The sequence below is a fragment of the Oncorhynchus nerka genome, linkage group LG5, assembly GCF_034236695.1.
Source record: "Oncorhynchus nerka isolate Pitt River linkage group LG5, Oner_Uvic_2.0, whole genome shotgun sequence".
In the NCBI taxonomy this organism is placed as follows: Eukaryota; Metazoa; Chordata; class Actinopteri; order Salmoniformes; family Salmonidae; genus Oncorhynchus; species Oncorhynchus nerka.
The window spans coordinates 66,903,779-66,926,963 of record NC_088400.1 but is presented as its reverse complement, the minus strand read 5'-3'; the positions used below and the strand labels follow the sequence as shown (position 1 = coordinate 66,926,963).

The 23,185-nt window shown below is 47.0% G+C and overlaps 1 protein-coding gene across 1 annotated transcript in view; it reads left to right on the top strand.

The window, feature by feature from the left end:
* Positions 1–22,580, top strand: part of LOC115126160 (interleukin-1 receptor accessory protein-like 1) — a 423,550-nt gene extending 400,970 nt beyond the window's left edge. Inside the window, exon 11 of the mRNA XM_065018987.1 lies at positions 20,701–22,580. Coding sequence (XP_064875059.1) covers positions 20,701–21,443 — 743 coding nt within the window. The 3' untranslated portion in view covers positions 21,444–22,580. The remainder of the gene's footprint in view (positions 1–20,700) is intronic.
* The last annotated feature ends 605 nt before the right edge of the window (positions 22,581–23,185 follow it).

Below are 23,185 nucleotides of genomic sequence, written 5' to 3'. Positions count from 1 at the left end.
GAGAAGCAGAGAGAGAGAGAGCAGAGAGAGAGATAAGCAGAGAGAGACAGAAGAGAGAGAGAGAAAGCAGAGGGAGAGAGAAACAGAGAAGCAGAGAAGAGAGAGAGAGCAGAGAGAGAGATAAACAGGGGAGAGAGACAGAGAAGAGAGAGAGAGAGAAACAGGGGAGTAGAGACAGAGAAGCAGAGAGAGCAGAGACAGAGAAGAAGCAGAGAGAGAGACAGAGAGAGAGAGAGCAGGGAGAGAGACAGAGAAGCAGAGAGAGAGAGAGCAGAGAGAGAGAGCAGGGGAGTAGAGACAGAGAAGCAGAGAGAGAGAGAAGCAGAGAGAGAGATAAACAGGGAGAGAGACAGAGAAGCAGAGAGAGAGAACAGGGGAGAGAGAGAGAGAGAGAGAGCAGAGAGAGAGATAAACAGGGAGAGAGACAGAGAAGCAGAGAGAGAGAGAGCAGAGAGAGAGATAAACAGGGGAGTAGAGACAGAGAAGCAGAGAAGCAGAGAGAGAGAGAGAGAGATAAACAGGGGAGTAGAGACAGAGAAGCAGAGAGAGAGAAAAGAGAGAGAGAAGCAGGGAGCAGAGACAGAGAAGCAGAGAGAGAGAGAAGCAGAGAGAGATAAACAGATAAACAGAGAGAGAGACAGAGAAGCAGAGTAGAGACAGAGAAGCAGAGAGAGAGAGAGAGAGAGAGATAAACAGAGAAGCAGAGAGAGAGAGAGAATAAACAGGGGAGTAGAGACAGAGAAACAGAGAGAAGAGAGAGAGAGATAAGGGGAGTAGAGACAGAGAAACAGAGTAGAGAGAGAGGGGAGCAGAGACAGAGAGCAGAGAGAGAGAGAAAGCAGAGAGAGAGAGAAGCAGAGAGAGAGAGAGAACAGAAGAGCAGAGACAGAGAAGCAGAGAGAGAGAGAAGCAGAGAGAGAGATAAACAGAGACAGAGAAGAGAAGAGAGAGAGAGAGCAGAAACAGAGGGAGAGAGAAGCAGAGAAGCAGAGAGAGAGAAGCAGAGAGAGAGAGAAGCAGAGAGAGAGAGAGAAGCAGAGAGAGAGATAAACAGGGAGACAGAGAAGCAGAGACAGAAGCAGAGAGAGATAAACAGGGGAGCAGAGACAGAGAAGCAGAGAGAGAGAGAAGCAGAGAGAGAGAGAGACAGAGAAGCAGAGAGACAGAGAAGCAGAGAGAGAGAAGCAGAGGAGCAGAGACAGAGAAGCAGAGAGAGAGAAGCAGAGAAGCAGAGACAGAGAAGCAGAGAGAGAGAGAAGCAGAGAGAGAGAGAAGCAGAGGAGCAGAGACAGAGCAGAGAGAGAGAGAGAACAGAGAGAGAGAGAGAAGCAGAGAGAGAGACAGAGAAGCAGAGAGAGAGAGAAGCAGAGAGAGAGAGAAGCAGAGAAGCAGAGACAGAGAAGCAGAGAGAGAGAGAAGCAGAGAGAGAGAGAAGCAGAGAGAGAGAGAAGCAGAGGAGCAGAGACAGAGAAGCAGAGAGAGAGAGAGAGAGAGAGAAGAGAGAGAGAGAAGAAGCAGAGAGAGAGAGAAGCAGAGAGAGAGAGAAGCAGAGAGAGAGAAGCAGGGGAGCAGAGACAGAGAAGCAGAGGAGCAGAGACAGAGAAGCAGAGAGAGAGAGAAGCAGAGAGAGAGATAAACAGGGGAGTAGAGACAGAGAAGCAGAGAGAGAGAGAAGAAGACAGAGAGAGAGATAAACAGGGGAGTAGAGACAGAGAAACAGAGAGAGAGAGAGAGAGAGAGAGAAGCAGGGGAGCAGAGACAGAGAAGCAGAGAGAGAGAGAAGCAGAGAGAGAGATAAACAGGGGAGTAGAGACAGAGAAACAGAGAGAGAGAAGCAGAGAGAGAGAAGCAGGGGAGCAGAGACAGAGAAGCAGAGAGAGAGAGAAGCAGAGAGAGAGAGAAAGCAGAGAGAGAGATAAACAGGGGAGTAGAGACAGAGAAGCAGAGAGAGAGAAGCAGAGAGAGAAGCAGGGGAGCAGAGACAGAGAAGCAGAGAGAGAGAAAGCAGAGAGAGAGAAGCAGAGAGAGAGAGAAGCAGAGAGAGAGAGAAAGAGAGAGAGAGAAGCAGAGAGAGAGAGAAGCAGAGAGAGATAAACAGAGGAGCAGAGACAGAGAAGCAGAGACAGAGAAGCAGAGAGAGAGAGAGACAGAGAAAGAGAGAGAGAAGCAGGGGAGTAGAGACAGAGAAGCAGAGAGAGAGAGAAGCAGAGAGAGATAAACAGGGGAGTAGAGACAGAGAAGCAGAGAGAGAGAAGCAGAGAGAGAGACAGAGAAGAGAGAGAGAGAGAATAAACAGGGAGTAGAGACAGAGAAGCAGAGAGAGAGAAACAGAGGAGAGAGAGACAGAGAGAGAGACAGAGAGAAGAGAGAGAAGCAGAGAGAGAGAGAAACAGAGAGTAGAGAAGAGAAGGAGAGAGAAGAAGCAGAGAGAGAGAAGCAGGGGAGCAGAGACAGAGAAGCAGAGAAGAGAGAAGCAGAGAGAGAGAGAAGCAGAGAGAGACAGAGAAGCAGAGAGAGAGAGAAGCAGAGAGAGAGAGATAAACAGAGGGAGAGAGTAGAGACAGAGAGACAGAGAAGCAGAGAGAGAGAGAAAGAGAGCAGAGAAGAGAGAAGCAGGGGAGTAGAGACAGAGAAGCAGAGAGAGAGAGAAGCAGAGAGAGAGATAAACAGGGGAGCAGAGACAGAGAAGCAGAGAGAGAGAAACAGAGAGAGAGAAGCAGGGAGAGAGACAGAGAAACAGAGAGAGAGAAGCAGAGAGAGAGAAGGCAGGGGAGCAGAGACAGAGAAGCAGAGAGAGAGAGAAGCAGAGAGAGAGATAAACAGAGGAGCAGAGACAGAGAAGCAGAGAGAGAGAAGCAGAGAGAGAGATAAACAGGGAGCAGAGACAGAGAGAGAGAGAGAGAGAGAGGGAGCAGAGAAGCAGAGAGAAGCAGAGTAGATAGAGACAGAGAGAGAGAGAGAAGCAGAGAGAGAGAAACAGGGGAGCAGAGACAGAGAAGCAGAGAGAGAGAGAAGCAGAGAGAAGCAGAGAGAGAGAGAAGCAGGGGAGCAGAGACAGAGAAGCAGAGAGAGAGAGAAGCAGAGAGAGAGAAGCAGGGGAGCAGAGACAGAGAAGCAGAGAGAGAGAGAAGCAGAGAGAGAGAGATAAGCAGAGAGAGAGAAGCAGAGACAGAGAAGCAGAGAGAGAGAGAAGGAGAGAGATAAGAGAGGGAGAGAGACAGAGAGCAGAGAGAGAGAGAAGAGAGAAGCAGAGAGAGAGAAGCAGAGAGCAGAGACAGAGAAGCAGAGAGAGAGAGAAGCAGAGAGAGAGAAGCAGAGGAGCAGAGACAGAGAAGCAGAGAGAGAGAGAAGCAGAGAGAGAGAGAAGCAGAGGAGCAGAGACAGAGAAGCAGAGAGAGAGAGAAGCAGAGAGAGAGAGAAGCAGAGAGGAGACAGAGAAGCAGAGAGAGAGAAGCAGAGAGAGAGAAGCAGGGAGAGAGACAGAGACAGAGAAGAGAGAGACAGAGCAGAGAGAGAGAGAAAGCAGAGAGAGAGAGCAGAGAGAGAGAGAAGAGAGAGAAGAAGCAGAGAAGCAGAGAGAAGACAGAGAAACAGGAGAGAGAGAGAGAGAAAACAGAGAAGCAGAGACAGAGAAGCAGAGAGAGAGAGAAGCAGAGAGAGAGATAAACAGGGGAGTAGAGACAGAGAAGCAGAGAGAGAGAGAAGCAGAGAGAGAGATAAACAGGGGAGTAGAGACAGAGAAGCAGAGAGAGAGAGAAAGAGAGAGAGAGAAGCAGAGAGAGAGAGAAGCAGAGAGAGAAGAGATAGAGACAGGGGAGTAGAGAAGCAGAGAAGCAGAGAGAGAGAGAGAGATAAACAGAGGAGTAGAGACAGAGAAGCAGAGAGAGAGAGAAGCAGAGAGAGAAGAGAGAGAGCAGAGAAGAGAGAGAGAGAGAGAGAGAGAGAGAAGCAGAGAAACAGAGAGAGAGATAAGCAGAGGAGAGAGACAGAGAAGAAGCAGAGAGAGAGAAGAGAGAGAGAGATAGAGAGAAGAGAGAGACAGAGAAGCAGAGAGAGAGACAGAGAGAGAGAGAGAGAAACAGAGAGAGACAGAGAAGCAGAGAAGCAGAAGCAGGGGAGCAGAGACAGAGAAGCAGAGACAGAGAAGCAGAGAGAGAAGCAGAGATAAACAGGGCAGAGACAGAGAAGCAGAGAGAGAGAGAAGCAGAGAGAGATAGACAGGGGAGAGAGAGAAGCAGAGAGAGACAGAGAAGCAGAGAGAGAGAAGCAGAGGAGCAGAGACAGAGAAGCAGAGAGAGAGAGAAGCAGAGAGAGAGAAAACAGGGAGCAGAGACAGAGAAACAGAGAGAGAAGCAGGGGAGCAGAGACAGAGAAGAGAAGATAAGCAGAGAGAGATAAACAGAGAGAGAGAGAAGAGAGAGAGAGAAGCAGAGAGAGAGAGAGAGACAGAGAAGCAGAGAGCAGAGAGAGATAAACAGGGGAGTAGAGACAGAGAAGCAGAGAGAGAGAAGCAGAGAGAGAGAGAGAAGCAGAGAAGCAGAGAGAGAGAGAGAAGCAGAGAAGCAGAGACAGAGAAGCAGAGAGAGAGATAAACAGGGGAGTAGAGACAGAGAAGAGAGCAGAGAGAGAGAGAAGCAGGGGAGCAGAGACAGAGAAGCAGAGAGAGAGAGAAGCAGAGAGAGAGAAGCAGAGAGAGAGAAGCAGAGAGAGAGAAGCAGGGGAGCAGAGACAGAGAAGCAGAGAGATAAACAGAGAGTAGAGACAGAGAGAGAGAGAGAGAAGCAGAGAGAGAGAGAAAACAGGGAGTAGAGACAGAGAAGCAGAGAGAGAAGCAGAGAGAGAAAACAGGGGAGCAGAGACAGAAGCAGAGAGAGAGAGAGAGCAGAGAGAGCAGAGAGAGAGACAGAGAGAGCAGAGAAGCAGAGAGAGAGAAGACAGAGAAGCAGAGAGAGAGAAAACAGAGAGAGAGAGAGAGAGAAAGCAGAGAGAGAGAAACAGGGGAGTAGAGACAGAGAAGCAGAGAGAGATAAACAGGGAGAGAAGAGACAGAGAAGCAGAGAGCAGAGAGAAGAGAGAGCAGAGATAAACAGAGAGTAGAGACAGAGAAGCAGAGAGAGAGAAGAGCAGAGAAGAGAGAGAAACAGGGAGTAGAGACAGAGAAACAGAGAGAGAGAAGCAGAGAGAGAGAGAAGCAGGGGAGTAGAGACAGAGAAGCAGAGAGAGAGAGAAGCAGAGAGAGAGATAAACAGGAGTAGAGACAGAGAAGAACAGAGAGAGAGAGATAAACAGAGAGAGAGAGAGACAGAGAGAAGCAGAGAGAGAGAAAGCAGAGAGAGCAGAGACAGAGAGAGAGAAGCAGAGAGAGAGATAAACAGGGGAGCAGAGACAGAGAAGCAGAGAGAGAGAAGCAGAGAGAGAGAAGCAGGGGAGCAGAGACAGAGAAGCAGAGAGAGAGAGAAGCAGAGAGAGAGAAGCAGAGAGAGAGAGAAGCAGAGAGAGAGAGAAGCAGGGGAGCAGAGACAGAGAAGCAGAGAGAGAGAAGCAGAGAGAGAGAAGCAGAGGAGCAGAGACAGAGAAGCAGAGAGAGAGACAGAGAAGCAGAGAAGCAGAGAGAGAGATAAACAGGGAGTAGAGACAGAGAAGCAGAGAGAGAGAGAGAGAGAGAGAAAAACAGGAGTAGAGACAGAGAAGCAGAGAAGCAGAGAGAGAAAGCAGGGAGAGAGAGACAGAGAAGCAGAGAGAGAGAGAAGCAGAGGAGATAGAGACAGAGAAGCAGAGAGAGAGAAACAGAGAGAGAGAGAAGAGAGAGAGATAAACAGGGGAGACAGAGAGAGAAGCAGAGAGAGAAGAGAGAGATAAACAGAGAGAGACAGAGAAGAGAGAGAGAGAGAGAGAGAGAGAAGCAGAGAGAGAGAGACAGAGACAGAGAAGCAGAGAGAGAGAGAAGCAGAGAGAGAGATAAACAGGGGAGTAGAGACAGAGAAGCAGAGAGAGAGAGAAGCAGAGAGAGAGATAAACAGGGGAGTAGAGACAGAGAAGCAGAGAGAGAGAGAAGCAGAGAGAGAGAAGCAGAGAGAGAGAGCAGAGACAGAGAAGCAGAGAGAGAGAGAGCAGTAGAGACAGAGAAGCAGAGAGAGAGAGCAGAGAGAGAGAGACAAACAGAGAGAGGAGAGAGCAGAGAACAAACAGAGAGAGAGAGAGAAGCAGAGAGAAACAGGGAGCAGAGACAGAGAAGCAGAGAGAGAGAAAGCAGAGAGAGATAAACAGAGCAGAGAAGAGAGAAGAAGCAGAGAGAGAGAAGCAGGGGAGACAGAGAAGCAGAGAGAAGCAGAGAGAGAGAGAGAGAGAAGCAGAGAGAGAGATAAACAGAGAGAGACAGAAAGCAGAGAGAGAGAAGCAGAGAGAGATAAACAGAGTAGAGACAGAGAAGCAGAGATAAGCAGAGCAGAGAGAGAAACAGGAGCAGAGACAGAGAAGCAGAGAGAGAGAAACAGAGGAGAGAGAAGAGAAGCAGAGAGAGAGAGAAGCAGAGAGAGAGAAGCAGAGAGGAGCAGAGAGAGAGAAAGCAGAGAGAGAAGCAGAGAGAGAAGCAGAGAGAGAGATAGCAGAGAGAGAGAAGCAGAGAGAGAGCAGAGAGAGAGACAGAGAGAGCAGAGAGAGAGAAGCAGAGGAGCAGAGAGAGAGCAAGCAGAGAGAGAGAAGCAGAGGAGGCAGAGACAGAGAAGATAAGCAGAGAGAGAGAGAGAAGCAGAAGAGAGAGAGAGAAGCAGAGGAGCAGAGACAGAGAAGCAGAGAGAGAGAAAGCAGAGAAAGCAGAGGAGCAGAGACAGAGAAGCAGAGAGAGAGAAGAGAGAGAGAGAAGCAGAGAGAGAGCAACAGGAGCAGAGAGAGAGAGAAGCAGAGAGAGAGAAGCAGAGGAGCAGAGACAGAGAAGCAGAGAGAGAGAGAAGCAGAGGAGCAGACAGAGAAGCAGAGAGAGAGAGAAGCAGAGAGAGAGAGGCAGAGAATCAGAGAGAGAGAGAGAGACATAGAAGCAGAGAGAAAGAGACAGAGAAGCAGAGAGATAGAGAGACCGAGAAGCAGAGATAGAGAGAGACAGAGAAGCAGAGAGATAGAGAGACAGAGAAGCAGAGAGAGAGAGAGACAGAGAAGCAGAGAGAGATTGTAAGAGGGTGGAAAGGGGTCTTGTGTTTGCCAGCAAAGCCCAATTACAGAGAACATCCAGACTGACTTATCATAGTGAGGTGATGAGAGGGCTTTGTTCTCCATGCTCTTGCTAATCAGCTTGCTCTCTTGCTCTCCTCTATCCCCAGGGGCTCAGCTGAGCATAAGGCATAAAAGAGAAAAGCCCTTTTGAGTTTTAACCTCCCCAAGGGTTGGAGGGAGACAAGAAGGAGAGAGACGGAGGGAGAGGGAGATGTAGAGGGGTGCATAAGGAGATGGAGTGAGTGAGGGAGAAAGAGAGATGGAGTGAGTGAGAGGGAGGGAGTGAGGGAGATGGAGTGAGTGAGTGAGAGGGAGGGAGTGAGGGAGAAAGGGAGATGGAGTGAGTGAGAGGGAGTGAGGGAGAGAGAGTGAGTGAGGGAGAAAGGGAGATGGAGAGAGGAAGAGATAGAAAGAGGGAGAGTGAGAGAGAGAGCAAGAGATGGCCAGCTCTACTGGCTCAGAGAGCAGCACCTCTCACAGTAGGGGCTCTTTGATTAGAAAGGGAAGCTTAGTTAATACTGTCAACCTGTAGTGGAAAACTTTGTTTCTGACAGGACCCCAGCAGCCTCACTAACAGCAGACTTTAGCAGCCTCTACTCTTCTGGCATGTAGGAGACACGCACAATGGCTACATTTGGCTCGATGACTCTTACAAATGAGGAACACTGTTTAGAAAGGGCAGCTTGTATAGTGTGTCTCCCTACACACACACACACACACATGAACACATAGTAGCCACACACACACGCACACACACGCACACACACGCACACACACGCACACACACGCACACACACACACACACACACACACACACACACACACACACACACACACACACACACACAGAGATCAATTTCTCTCATATTGTTATCACTGAGTTATTGTGACTCAGTAGGTCTCTAATAGCCATTATATCAGCAGTTTAGAACATAACGTTTAACAAGGCTATGGGTCTGATAGGTCAACATATTGTCTGTCAGTGTGTTTAACAAGGCTATGGGTCTGATAGGTCAACATGTTGTCTGATGTCAGTGTGTTTAACAAGGCTATGGGTCTGATAGGTCAACATATTGTCTGTCAGTGTGTTTAACAAGGCTATGGGTCTGATAGGTCAACATGTTGTCTGATGTCAGTGTGTTTAACAAGGCTATGGGTCTGATAGGTCAACATATTGTCTGATGTCAGTGTGTTTAACAAGGCTATGGGTCTGATAGGTCAACATATTGTCTGATGTCAGTGTGTTTAACAAGGCTATGGGTCTGATAGGTCAACATGTTGTCTGATGTCAGTGTGTTTAACAAGGCTATGGGTCTGATAGGTCAACATATTGTCTGTCAGTGTGTTTAACAAGGCTATGGGTCTGATAGGTCAACATGTTGTGTTTAACTGATGTCAGTCTGTTTTTTAACAAGGCTATGGGTCTGATAGGTCAACATATTGTCTGTCAGTGTGTTTAACAAGGCTATGGGTCTGATAGGTCAACATATTGTCTGATGTCAGTGTGTTTAACAAGGCTATGGGTCTGATAGGTCAACATATTGTCTGTCAGTGTGTTTAACAAGGCTATGGGTCTGATAGGTCAACATATTGTCTGATGTCAGTGTGTTTAACAAGGCTATGGGTCTGATAGGTCAACATATTGTCTGATGTCAGTGTGTTTAACAAGGCTATGGGTCTGATAGGTCAACATATTGTCTGATGTCAGTGTGTTTAACAAGGCTATGGGTCTGATAGGTCAACATATTGTCTGATGTCAGTGTGTTTAACAAGGCTATGGGTCTGATAGGTCAACATATTGTCTGATGTCAGTGTGTTTAACAAGGCTATGGGTCTGATAGGTCAACATATTGTCTGATGTCAGTGTGTTTAACAAGGCTATGGGTCTGATAGGTCAACATATTGTCTGATGTCAGTGTGTTTAACAAGGCTATGGGGTCTGATAGGTCAACATATTGTCTGTCAGTGTGTTTAACAAGGCTATGGGGTCTGATAGGTCAACATATTGTCTGATGTCAGTGTGTTTAACAAGGCTATGGGGTCTGATAGGTCAACATATTGTCTGATGTCAGTGTGTTTAACAAGGCTATGGGGTCTGATAGGTCAACATATTGTCTGTCAGTGTGTTTAACAAGGCTATGGGGTCTGATAGGTCAACATATTGTCTGATGTCAGTGTGTTTAACAAGGCTATGGGTCTGATAGGTCAACATATTGTCTGTCAGTGTGTTTAACAAGGCTATGGGTCTGATAGGTCAACATATTGTCTGATGTCAGTGTGTTTAACAAGGCTATGGGTCTGATAGGTCAACATATTGTCTGATGTCAGTGTGTTTAACAAGGCTATGGGTCTGATAGGTCAACATGTTGTCTGATGTCAGTGTGTTTAACAAGGCTATGGGGTCTGATAGGTCAACATATTGTCTGATGTCAGTGTGTTTAACAAGGCAGTGTGTTTAACATATGGGGTCTGATAGGTCAACATATTGTCTGATGTCAGTGTGTTTAACAAGGCTATGGGTCTGATAGGTCAACATATTGTCTGATGTCAGTGTGTTTAACAAGGCTATGGGGTCTGATAGGTCAACATATTGTCTGATGTCAGTGTGTTTAACAAGGCTATGGGTCTGATAGGTCAACATATTGTCTGATGTCAGTGTGTTTAACAAGGCTATGGGGTCTGATAGGTCAACATATTGTCTGATGTCAGTGTGTTTAACAAGGCTATGGGTCTGATAGGTCAACATATTGTCTGATGTCAGTGTGTTTAACAAGGCTATGGGTCTGATAGGTCAACATATTGTCTGTCAGTGTGTTTAACAAGGCTATGGGTCTGATAGGTCAACATATTGTCTGATGTCAGTGTGTTTAACAAGGCTATGGGTCTGATAGGTCAACATATTGTCTGTGTTTATGGCTCAGTGTGTTTAACAAGGCTATGGGTCTGATAGGTCAACATATTGTCTGATGTCAGTGTGTTTAACAAGGCTATGGGTCTGATAGGTCAACATATTGTCTGATGTCAGTGTGTTTAACAAGGCTATGGGTCTGATAGGTCAACATGTTGTCTGATGTCAGTGTGTTTAACAAGGCTATGGGTCTGATAGGTCAACATATTGTCTGTCAGTGTGTTTAACAAGGCTATGGGTCTGATAGGTCAACATATTGTCTGATGTCAGTGTGTTTAACAAGGCTATGGGTCTGATAGGTCAACATATTGTCTGATGTCAGTGTGTTTAACAAGGCTATGGGTCTGATAGGTCAACATATTGTCTGATGTCAGTGTGTTTAACAAGGCTATGGGTCTGATAGGTCAACATATTGTCTGATGTCAGTGTGTTTAACAAGGCTATGGGTCTGATAGGTCAACATATTGTCTGATGTCAGTGTGTTTAACTATGGGGTCTGAGGCTATTGGGTGTGTTTAACAAGGCTATGGGTCTGATAGGTCAACATATTGTCTGATGTCAGTGTGTTTAACAAGGCTATGGGTCTGATAGGTCAACATATTGTCTGATGTCAGTGTGTTTAACAAGGCTATGGGTCTGATAGGTCAACATATTGTCTGATGTCAGTGTGTTTAACAAGGCTATGGGGTCTGATAGGTCAACATATTGTCTGATGTCAGTGTGTTTAACAAGGCTATGGGTCTGATAGGTCAACATATTGTCTGATGTCAGTGTGTTTAACAAGGCTATGGGTCTGATAGGTCAACATATTGTCTGATGTCAGTGTGTTTAACAAGGCTATGGGTCTGATAGGTCAACATATTGTCTGATGTCAGTGTGTTTTTAACAAGGCTATGGGTCTGATAGGTCAACATATTGTCTGTCAGTGTGTTTAACAAGGCTATGGGTCTGATAGGTCAACATATTGTCTGATGTCAGTGTGTTTAACAAGGCTATGGGTCTGATAGGTCAACATATTGTCTGATGTCAGTGTGTTTAACAAGGCTATGGGTCTGATAGGTCAACATATTGTCTGATGTCAGTGTGTTTAACAAGGCTATGGGTCTGATAGGTCAACATATGTGTTTAACAAGGCTGGGTCTGATAGGTCAACATATTGTCTGTGTTTTTAACAAGGCTATGGGGTCTGATAGGTCAACATATTGTCTGATGTCAGTGTGTTTAACAAGGCTATGTCAACATATTGTCTGTCAGTGTGTTTAACAAGGCTATGGGTCTGATAGGTCAACATATTGTCTGATGTCAGTGTGTTTAACAAGGCTATGGGGTCTGATAGGTCAACATATTGTCTGTCAGTGTGTTTAACAAGGCTATGGGTCTGATAGGTCAACATATTGTCTGATGTCAGTGTGTTTAACAAGGCTATGGGTCTGATAGGTCAACATGTTGTCTGATGTCAGTGTGTTTAACAAGGCTATGGGTCTGATAGGTCAACATATTGTCTGATGTCAGTGTGTTTAACAAGGCTATGGGTCTGATAGGTCAACATATTGTCTGTCAGTGTGTTTAACAAGGCTATGGGTCTGATAGGTCAACATGTTGTCTGATGTCAGTGTGTTTAACAAGGCTATGGGTCTGATAGGTCAACATATTGTCTGTCAGTGTGTTTAACAAGGCTATGGGTCTGATAGGTCAACATATTGTCTGATGTCAGTGTGTTTAACAAGGCTATGGGTCTGATAGGTCAACATATTGTCTGATGTCAGTGTGTTTAACAAGGCTATGGGTCTGATAGGTCAACATGTTGTCTGATGTCAGTGTGTTTAACAAGGCTATGGGTCTGATAGGTCAACATATTGTCTGTCAGTGTGTTTAACAAGGCTATGGGTCTGATAGGTCAACATATTGTCTGATGTCAGTGTGTTTAACAAGGCTATGGGTCTGATAGGTCAACATATTGTCTGATGTCAGTGTGTTTAACAAGGCTATGGGGTCTGATAGGTCAACATATTGTCTGATGTCAGTGTGTTTAACAAGGCTATGGGTCTGATAGGTCAACATATTGTCTGATGTCAGTGTGTTTAACAAGGCTATGGGTCTGATAGGTCAACATATTGTCTGTCATGTGTTTAACAAGGCTAGTGTGTTTTGTCTGATGTCAACAAGGCTATGGGTCTGATAGGTCAACATATTGTCTGATGTCAGTGTGTTTAACAAGGCTATGGGTCTGATAGGTCAACATATTGTCTGATGTCAGTGTGTTTAACAAGGCTATGGGGTCTGATAGGTCAACATATTGTGTGTTTAACTGGGTCTGATAGGTCAGTATTGTCTGTCAGTGTGTTTAACAAGGCTATGGGTCTGATAGGTCAACATATTGTCTGTCAGTGTGTTTAACAAGGCTATGGGTCTGATAGGTCAACATATTGTCTGATGTCAGTGTGTTTAACAAGGCTATGGGGTCTGATAGGTCAACATATTGTCTGTCAGTGTGTTTAACAAGGCTATGGGTCTGATAGGTCAACATATTGTCTGATGTCAGTGTGTTTAACAAGGCTATGGGTCTGATAGGTCAACATATTGTCTGATGTCAGTGTGTTTAACAAGGCTATGGGTCTGATAGGTCAACATATTGTCTGATGTCAGTGTGTTTAACAAGGCTATGGGTCTGATAGGTCAACATATTGTCTGATGTCAGTGTGTTTAACAAGGCTATGGGTCTGATAGGTCAACATATTGTCTGATGTCAGTGTGTTTAACAAGGCTATGGGTCTGATAGGTCAACATATTGTCTGTCAGTGTGTTTAACAAGGCTATGGGTCTGATAGGTCAACATATTGTCTGATGTCAGTGTGTTTAACAAGGCTATGGGTCTGATAGGTCAACATATTGTCTGATGTCAGTGTGTTTAACAAGGCTATGGGGTCTGATAGGTCAACATATTGTCTGATGTCAGTGTGTTTAACAAGGCTATGGGGTCTGATAGGTCAACATATTGTCTGATGTCAGTGTGTTTAACAAGGCTATGGGTCTGATAGGTCAACATATTGTCTGTCAGTGTGTTTAACAAGGCTATGGGTCTGATAGGTCAACATATTGTCTGATGTCAGTGTGTTTAACAAGTGTCTGTTCAACATATTGTCTGACAAGGCTATGGGGTCTGATAGGTCAACATATTGTCTGATGTCAGTGTGTTTAACAAGGCTATGGGGTCTGATAGGTCAACATATTGTCTGATGTCAGTGTGTTTAACAAGGCTATGGGTCTGATAGGTCAACATATTGTCTGATGTCAGTGTGTTTAACAAGGCTATGGGTCTGATAGGTCAACATATTGTCTGATGTCAGTGTGTTTAACAAGGCTATGGGTCTGATAGGTCAACATATTGTCTGATGTCAGTGTGTTTAACAAGGCTATGGGTCTGATAGGTCAACATGTTGTCTGATGTCAGTGTGTTTAACAAGGCTATGGGTCTGATAGGTCAACATATTGTCTGTCAGTGTGTTTAACAAGGCTATGGGTCTGATAGGTCAACATATTGTCTGATGTCAGTGTGTTTAACAAGGCTATGGGTCTGATAGGTCAACATATTGTCTGTCAGTGTGTTTAACAAGGCTATGGGTCTGATAGGTCAACATATTGTCTGATGTCAGTGTGTTTAACAAGGCTATGGGTCTGATAGGTCAACATGTTGTCTGATGTCAGTGTGTTTAACAAGGCTATGGGTCTGATAGGTCAACATATTGTCTGATGTCAGTGTGTTTAACAAGGCTATGGGGTCTGATAGGTCAAGGCATATTCAACATGTCTGATGTCAGTGTGTTTAACAAGGCTATGGGTCTGATAGGTCAACATATTGTCTGATGTCAGTGTGTTTAACAAGGCTATGGGTCTGATAGGTCAACATATTGTCTGATGTCAGTGTGTTTAACAAGGCTATGGGTCTGATAGGTCAACATATTGTCTGATGTCAGTGTGTTTAACAAGGCTATGGGTCTGATAGGTCAACATATTGTCTGATGTCAGTGTGTTTAACAAGGCTATGGGTCTGATAGGTCAACATATTGTCTGATGTCAGTGTGTTTAACAAGGCTATGGGTCTGATAGGTCAACATATTGTCTGATGTCAGTGTGTTTAACAAGGCTATGGGTCTGATAGGTCAACATATTGTCTGATGTCAGTGTGTTTAACAAGGCTATGGGTCTGATAGGTCAACATATTGTCTGATGTCAGTGTGTTTAACAAGGCTATGGGTCTGATAGGTCAACATATTGTCTGATGTCAGTGTGTTTAACAAGGATGTCTATGGGTCTGATAGGTCAACATATTGTCTGATGTCAGTGTGTTTAACAAGGCTATGGGTCTGATAGGTCAACATATTGTCTGATGTCAGTGTGTTTAACAAGGCTATGGGTCTGATAGGTCAACATATTGTCTGTCAGTGTGTTTAACAAGGCTATGGGTCTGATAGGTCAACATATTGTCTGATGTCAGTGTGTTTAACAAGGCTATGGGTCTGATAGGTCAACATATTGTCTGATGTCAGTGTGTTTAACAAGGCTATGGGTCTGATAGGTCAACATATTGTCTGATGTCAGTGTGTTTAACAAGGCTATGGGTCTGATAGGTCAACATATTGTCTGATGTCAGTGTGTTTAACAAGGCTATGGGTCTGATAGGTCAACATATTGTCTGATGTCAGTGTGTTTAACAAGGCTATGGGTCTGATAGGTCAACATATTGTCTGATGTCAGTGTGTTTAACAAGGCTATGGGTCTGATAGGTCAACATATTGTCTGATGTCAGTGTGTTTAACAAGGCTATGGGTCTGATAGGTCAACATATTGTCTGATGTCAGTGTGTTTAACAAGGCTATGGGTCTGATAGGTCAACATATTGTCTGTCAGTGTGTTTAACAAGGCTATGGGTCTGATAGGTCAACATATTGTCTGATGTCAGTGTGTTTAACAAGGCTATGGGGTCTGATAGGTCAACATATTGTCTGATGTCAGTGTGTTTAACAAGGCTATGGGTCTGATAGGTCAACATATTGTCTGATGTCAGTGTGTTTAACAAGGCTATGGGTCTGATAGGTCAACATATTGTCTGATGTCAGTGTGTTTAACAAGGCTATGGGTCTGATAGGTCAACATATTGTCTGATGTCAGTGTGTTTAACAAGGCTATGGGTCTGATAGGTCAACATATTGTCTGATGTCAGTGTGTTTAACAAGGCTATGGGTCTGATAGGTCAACATATTGTCTGATGTCAGTGTGTTTAACAAGGCTATGGGGTCTGATAGGTCAACATATTGTCTGATGTCAGTGTGTTTAACAAGGCTATGGGTCTGATAGGTCAACATATTGTCTGATGTCAGTGTGTTTAACAAGGCTATGGGTCTGATAGGTCAACATATTGTCTGATGTCAGTGTGTTTAACAAGGCTATGGGTCTGATAGGTCAACATATTGTCTGATGTCAGTGTGTTTAACAAGGCTATGGGTCTGATAGGTCAACATATTGTCTGATGTCAGTGTGTTTAACAAGGCTATGGGTCTGATAGGTCAACATGTTGTCTGATGTCAGTGTGTTTAACAAGGCTATGGGTCTGATAGGTCAACATATTGTCTGATGTCAGTGTGTTTAACAAGGCTATGGGTCTGATAGGTCAACATATTGTCTGATGTCAGTGTGTTTAACAAGGCTATGGGTCTGATATGTTGTCTGATGTTAGTGTGTTTTGTGTTTGTTGACTTATTTCTCATTCTCTCTGTTTTTGTCAATATTTTGTTTTATTTTAATGTAAAATGCCTGCTCTATATGATGCATTAGATGTATACACCCCCATTTAAATATCCTATTTAGCTAGTCAAACTCAATAAAAGACAATAGCAGGCAGCATCAACCAGTGGATGATAGACCATGTTTTACATACTATACATACAGACTAGAATATCTATATATATATATATGATACATTTATATTATATACTATTATATACTGTGTTATTATTTCATACTGTAACTTCATATCATTCTTGCCTCTCTTTCTTTCTCTCTCGCTCTCACCTCTCTCTGTATCTCTGTATCCCTCTCCTTCCCTCCCTTCTCTCTGTATCCCTCTCATTCCCTCCCCTCTCTCTGTATCCCTCTCCTTCCCTCCCTTCTCTTTCTGTATCCCTCTAATTCCCTCCCCTCTCTCTGTATCCCTCTCCCTCCCTTCCTTCTCTCTCTGTATCCCTCTAATTCCCTCCCCTCTCTCTGTATCCCGCTCCTTCCCTCCCTTCTCTCTCTGTATCCCTCTCCTTCCCTTCCCTCTCTCACTGTATCCCTCTCCTTCCCTCCCTTCTCTCTCTGTATTCCTCTCCTTCCCTCCCTTCTCTCTGTATCCCTCTCATTCCCTCCCCTCTCTCTGTATCCCTCTCCTTCCCTTCTCTCTCTGTATCCCTCTCCTTCCCTCCCTTCTCTCTCTGTATCCCTCTCCTTCCCTCCCTTCTCTCTCTGTATCCCTCTCCTTCCCTCCCTTCTCTCTGTATCCCTCTAATTCCCTCCCCTCTCTCTGTATCCCTCTCCTTCCCTCCCTTCTCTCTCTGTATCCCTCTCCTTCCCTCCCTTCTCTCTGTATCCCTCTCCCTCCCCTCCCTCTCTGTATCCCTCTCCCTCCCTCCCTTATCTCTCTGTATCCCTCTCCCTCCCTCCCCTCTATCTCTGTATCCCTCTCCTTCCCTCCCTTCTCTCTGTATCCCTCTCATTCCCTCCCCTCTCTCCTGTATCCCTCTCCTTCCCTCCCCTCTCTCTGTATCCCTCTCCTTCCCTCCCCTCTCTCTCTCTGTATCCCTTCCCTCCCTCCCTCCCTATCTCTCTGTATCCCTCTCCTTCCCTCCCCTCTCTCTCTCTCTGTATCCCGCTCCTTCCCTCCCCTCTCTCTGTATGCCTCTCCTTCCCTCCCTTCTCTCTCTGTATCCCTCTCCTTCCCTCCCTTCTCTCTGTATCCCTCTCCTTCCCTCCCTTCTCTCTCTGTATCCCTCTCCTTCCCTCCCTTCTCTCTCTGTATCCCTCTCCTTCCCTCCTCTCTGTATCCCTCTCTCCCCTCTCTGTATCCCTCTCCTTCTGTATCTCCTTCCTCCCTTCTCTCTCTGTATCCCTCTCCTTCCCTCCCTTCTCTCTCTATCCCTCTCCTTCCCTCCCTTCTCTCTCTGTATCCCTCTCCTTCCCTCCCTTCTCTCTCTGTATCCCTCTCCCTTCCCTCCTTCTCTCTGTATCCCTCTCCTTCCCTCCCCTCCCCTCTGTATCCCTCTCCTTCCCTCCCTTCTCTCTCTGTATCCCTCTCCTTCCCTCCCTTCTCTCTCTGTATCCCTCCCTTCCCTCCCCTCTCTCTGTATCCCTCTCCTTCCCTCCCCTCTCTCTGTATCCCTCTCCTTCCCTCCCCTCTCTGTATCCCTCTCCTTCCTCCCTTCTCTCTCTGTATCCCTCTCCTTCTCTCCCTTCTCACTCTGTATCCCTCTCCTTCCCTCCCCTCTCTGTATCCCTCTCCTTCCCTCCCTCTCTCTATATCCCTCTCCTTCCCTCCCTGTATCCCTCTCCTTCCCTCCCTCTCTCTGTATCTCTCTCCTTCCCTCCCTTCTCTCTCTGTATCCCTCTCTTCCCTCCCCTTCTCTCTCTGTATCCCTCTCCTTCCCTCCCCTCTCTGTATCCCTCTCCTTCCCTCCCCTCTCTCTGTATCCCTCTCCTTCCCTCCCTTGTCCTCTCTGTATCCCTCTCCTTCCCTCCCCTCTCCTCTGTATCCCTCTCCCCTCCCCTTCTCCCTCTGTATCCCTCTCCTTCCCTCCCTTCTCTCTCTGTATCCCTCCTTCCCTCCCCTCTCCTCTGTATCCCTCTCCTTCCTTCCCTTCCTCTCTCTGTATCCCTCTCCTTCCCTCCCTCTCTCTCTGTATCCCTCTCCTTCCCTCCCTTCTCTCTCTGTATCCCTCTCCTTCCCTCCCTTCCCTCCCCTCTGTATCCCTCTCCTTCCCTCCCCTCTCTCTCCCTCTCCTCCCTCCCTTCTCTCTGTATCCTCTCCTTCCCTCCCTTCTCTCTCTGTATCCTCTCCTTCCCTCCCCCTCTCTTCCTCCCTCTCTCTGTATCCCTCTCCTTCCCTCCCCTCTCTCTGTATCCCTCTCCTTCCCTCCCTTCTCTCTCTGTATCCCTCTCCTTCCCTCCCCTTCTCTCTCTGTATCCCTCTCCTTCCCTCCCTTCTCTCTCTGTATCCCTCTCCTTCCCTCCCTTCTCTCTCTGTATCCCTCTCCTTCCCTCCCTCTCTCTCCCTCTCCCTCCCTCCCTCCTCTCTGTATCCCTCTCATTCCCTCCCCTCTCTCTGTATCCCTCTCCTTCCCTCCCTTCTCCTCTGTATCCCTCTCCTTCCCTCCCCCTCCCTCTCTCTCTGTATCCCTCTCCTTCCCTCCCTTCTCTCTCTGTATCCCTCTCCTTCCCTCCCTCTCTGTATGCCTCTCCTTCCCTCCCTTCTCTCTCTGTATCCCTCTCCTTCCCCTCCTCTGTATCCCTCTCTCTCTCTGTATCCCTCTCCTTCCCTCCCTTCTCTCTCTGTATCCCTCTCCTTCCTCCCCTCTCTCTGTATCCCTTCCTCCCTCCTCTCTCTGTATCCCTCTCCCTCCCCTCCCCTCTGTATCCCTCTCCTTCCCTCCCTTCTCTCTCTGTATCCCTCTCCTTCCCTCCCTTCTCTCTCTGTATCCCTCTCCTTCCCTCCCTTCTCCCTCTGTATCCCTCTCCTTCCCTCCCTTCTCTCTCTGTATCCCTCTCCTTCCCTCCCTTCTCTCTCTGTATCCCTCTCCTTCCCTCCCCTCCCCTCTGTATCCCTCTCCTTCCCTCCCTTCTCTCTCTGTATCCCTCTCCTTCCCTCTCCTCTCCCTCTCCTTCCTCCTCTCGCTGTATCCCTCTCCTTCCCTCCCTCTCTCTCTGTATCCCTCTCCTTCCCCCTCTCCTGTATCCCTCCCTTCCCTCCCTCTCTCTCTGTATCCCTCTCCTTCCCTCCTTCTCACTCTGTATCCCTCTCCTTCCCTCCCTCCCCCTCTGTATCCCTCTCCTTCCCTCCTCCTCTATATCCCTCTCCTTCCCTCCCTTCTCTCTCTGTATCCCTCTCCTTCCCTCCCTCTCTCTCCTCTGTTCCCTCCCTCTCTCTTCCCTCCCTTCCCTCCCTCTCTGTATCCCTCTCCTTCCCTCCCTCTCTCTCTGTATCCCTCTCCTTCCCTCCCTTCTCTCTCTCTATCCCTCTCCTTCCCTCCCTTCTCCCTCTGTATCCCTCCTTCCTCCCCTCTCCTCTGTATCCCTCTCCTTCCCTCCCTTCTCTCCCTGTATCCCTCTCCTTCCCTCCCTCTCTCTCTGTATCCCTCTCCTTCCTCCCCTCTCTCTCCTTCTGTATCCCTCTCCTTCCCTCCCCTCTCTCTCTGTATCCCTCCCTTCCCTCCCTCTCTCTGTATCCCTCTCCTTCCCTCCCCTCTCTCTCCCTCTCCTCCCTCCCCTCTCTCTGTATCCCTCCCCTTCCCTCCCTCTCTGTATCCCTCTCCTTCCCTCCCTTCTCTCTCTGTATCCCTCTCCTTCCCTCCCTTCTCTCTCTGTATCCCTCCTTCCCTCCCTTCTCTCTCTGTATCCCTCTCCTTCCCTCCCCTCTCTCTGTATCCCTCTCCTTCCCTCCTTCTCTCTCTGTATCCCTCTCCTTCCCTCCCTTCTCTCTGTATCCCTCTCCTTCCCTCCCTTCTCTCTCTGTATCCCTCTCCTTCCCTCCCTTCTCTCTCTGTATCCCTCTCCTTCCTCCCTTCTCTCTCTCCCTGTCCTTCCCTCCCTCTCTCTGTATCCCTCTCCTTCCCTCCTTCTCTCTCTGTATCCCTCTTTCCCTCCCCTCTCTCTGTATCCCTCTCCTTCCCTCCCTTCTCTGTATCCCTCTCCCTCCTTCTCTCTCTGTATCCCTCTCCTTCCCTCCCCTCTCTCTGTATCCCTCTCCTTCCCTCCCTTCTCTCTCTGTATGCCTCTCCTTCCCTCCCTTCTCTCTCTGTATCCCTCTCCTTCCCTCCCTTCTCTCTCTGTATCCCTCTCCTTCCCTCCCTTCTCTCTCTGTATCCTTCTCCTTCCCTCCCTTCTCTCTCTGTATCCCTCTCCTTCCTCCTTCTCTCTCTGTATCCTCTCCTTCCCTCCCTTCTCTCTCTGTATCCCTCTCCTTCCCTCCCCTCTCTCTGTATCCCTCTCCTTCCCTCCCTTCTCTCTCTGTATCCCTCTCCTTCCCTCCCTTCTCTCTCTGTATCCCTCTCCTTCCCTCCTTCCTCTGTATCCCTCTCCTTCCCTCCCTTCTCTCTCTGTATCCCTCTCCTTCCCTCCCTCTCTCTCTGTATCCCTCTCCTTCCTCCCTTCTCTCTCTGTATCCCTCTCCTTCCCTCCCTTCTCTCTCTGTATCCCTCTCCTTCACTCCCTTCTCTCTCTGTATCCCTCTCCTTCCCTCCCTTCTCTCTCTGTATGCCTCTCCTTCCCTCCCTTCTCTCTCTGTATCCCTCTCCTTCCCTCCCTTCTCTCTCTGTATGCCTCTCCTTCCCTCTCTCCAGCCTATATCGAGGACGTGGCGCGCTGTGTGGACCAATCCAAGCGCCTCATCATCGTCATGACACCCAATTATGTGGTGCGGCGGGGTTGGAGCATCTTCGAGCTGGAGACCCGCCTCCGGAACATGCTGGTCACCGGGGAGATCAAGGTGATTCTGATTGAGTGTGCCGAGCTGCATGGCATCATGAACTACCAGGAAGTGGAAGCGCTCAAACACACCATCAAGATGCTGACGGTCATCAAGTGGCGTGGCCCCAAGAGCAACAAGCTCAGCTCCAACTTCTGGAAACACTTGCAGTACGAGATGCCCTTCAAACACATGGAGCCCATCATCAGCAATGAGCAGGTGCTGGACGTCAGCGAGCAGGGCCCTTTCGGCGAGCTCCAGACCGTCTCCGCCATCTCCATGGCAGCCGCCACCTCCACCGCCATGGCCACGGCGCACCCGGACTTGCGGAGCACCTTCCACAACTCCACTGTCAACTACCACACCCAGATGAGGCAGCAGAAACATTACTACCGCAGCTACGAGTACGACATGGCCCCCGGCGGCAGCCTGCCTCCCCTCTCCACCCTGGGTAACCAGCACACCTACTGCAACATCCCTATGACTCTGATCAACGGACAGAGGCCCCACGGCCAGGCCAGGACACCCAGAGAACAGAGCATCGAGGAGGCACACGCCAATAACGCCATGCTACCGCTGCTGCCACGCGAGACCAGTATATCCAGTGTCATCTGGTGACAGCACCAGGCTGGCACAGGGACAGATGGGATATATTGTATGTAGAGGGAGAACTAGCTGGCAGAGTGTGTGGTGGTGGTGGTGGTGGTGGCGGTGGAGGGGGTGTTGCTACGGAGACCGTTAGTGGACTAGAGACGGCTGCTGTGGAATTTGCACCAGGATTCACAGGGGGAAATCACCAACACAGGACAAGTCATTCCGTCAGACTCAGACCACATTTGTTTGACAAGGACTAAGGAGGATTTGGCGTGAAAAGGAGAACCCGTTTGGTGTGAAATGCCTGTACACACAGAGACCAACGCCCATGTTCACTTACCCAGACACTCAAGGAATACAGGGTCTTGTACATATATTTTATATTTCTTTTATAGCGTCAGTATTTTTCTGTTGTTTTTCTTTGACCTTTCATTCACCAGTTTTTATCATCAAATTTCTACGTCTGTTTTGATTTATGGTTTGAATTTGTTTGTATTTGGGTATGAAAGTGAAACGATGGTCTGTGAGGTCTGTTGGCTGAACTGTTGTAATTTTGATCTGGACTTGTAGTGGTACTGGTGGTTTGAACTCTTTGTTTTTGAACAGTTATGGCATTGTAGCGGGAAAGTTTTGATGTTTCATTCGAAAGAAAATGTCCTTTTTTTGTTGTCCTGGTTACATAGATGGAATCTTCTTTTATTTGGGACTCTTATTAAACAAAACTAGATTATGCAACAGATGAAGAGGCCTGGGAGTATGCAAAATATGAATAGATGAACCGACACATCAGGACACTATAGAGACTGGTGCTAGACTTGGTGTGCAAGTGTTGCAGCTCTCGCAAACATAGTGACATGCTCTTTTGAAAAGAAAAGCCTTTCTGTTCAGCTTAACAGAAACATATATCACCCTAAAAACAACTATGTGTATTATTTTATGAGAAAGTATATTTTTGTAACAAAAATATTTGCTTGGAAGTACATACTTATTCACATTTCATCCCACTAATGACAGAAATGGAGTAACATGCATTCTGTTTTCTACATTATTTTGCTATGCAGTTCCCTAATTGCATAGCAGACAAAGTGGATGTTTGAGTCCTTTACTAAATGTCTTATCTTAGTGGAAAGATGAAAAAATATAAAATAATTTGAGATGTTTTCATCAAGTCCTAATATCATTGTTGGGTGGGGGGGAGGGGTGTATATTTGTGTTTCGAAGACTTTTCCATAACAGAGGAGTGTGCATAGTAACTAGATGTTTTCAACCTATGATATATGTCAATGTATTTAAAAAGAAGAAACACTGTTCACACTCGAAAACGTTCATCAAAGCAGATTCGTGAGAAGTATCTTCATTTCCCCACCGCACATGAATACCAGATAACCTCGACGTAGTGCCTCCCTGATTTCTATGGAGAAGGACAGCAGCCATTTTGAAAAGACGACACACTGAACACAGTTGACTTCTAAGATATGTTCAGTGTGTTGTTGTCATATGTTCCTAGAAGAAGAAATGTTTAGCATACCATGTGACAGTCTGTCAAACGGACCAAAATACAGGAGTAAATCATGGAGTTCCACCCAAGAGAAATGTATCTCCACACATAGTGACAAATAAATGCACATCCATTTTGATTCCTCTGAAATTCAACTTAAACCCCTTCAAATATCCAATGGTCCGTAGTGGTACGGGAAAAGGCAAGATTATCCTCATTATTCTTCAAGCAAGTGTGAGACCAAAGCTAAAATTGTGCTTGTGAAGAA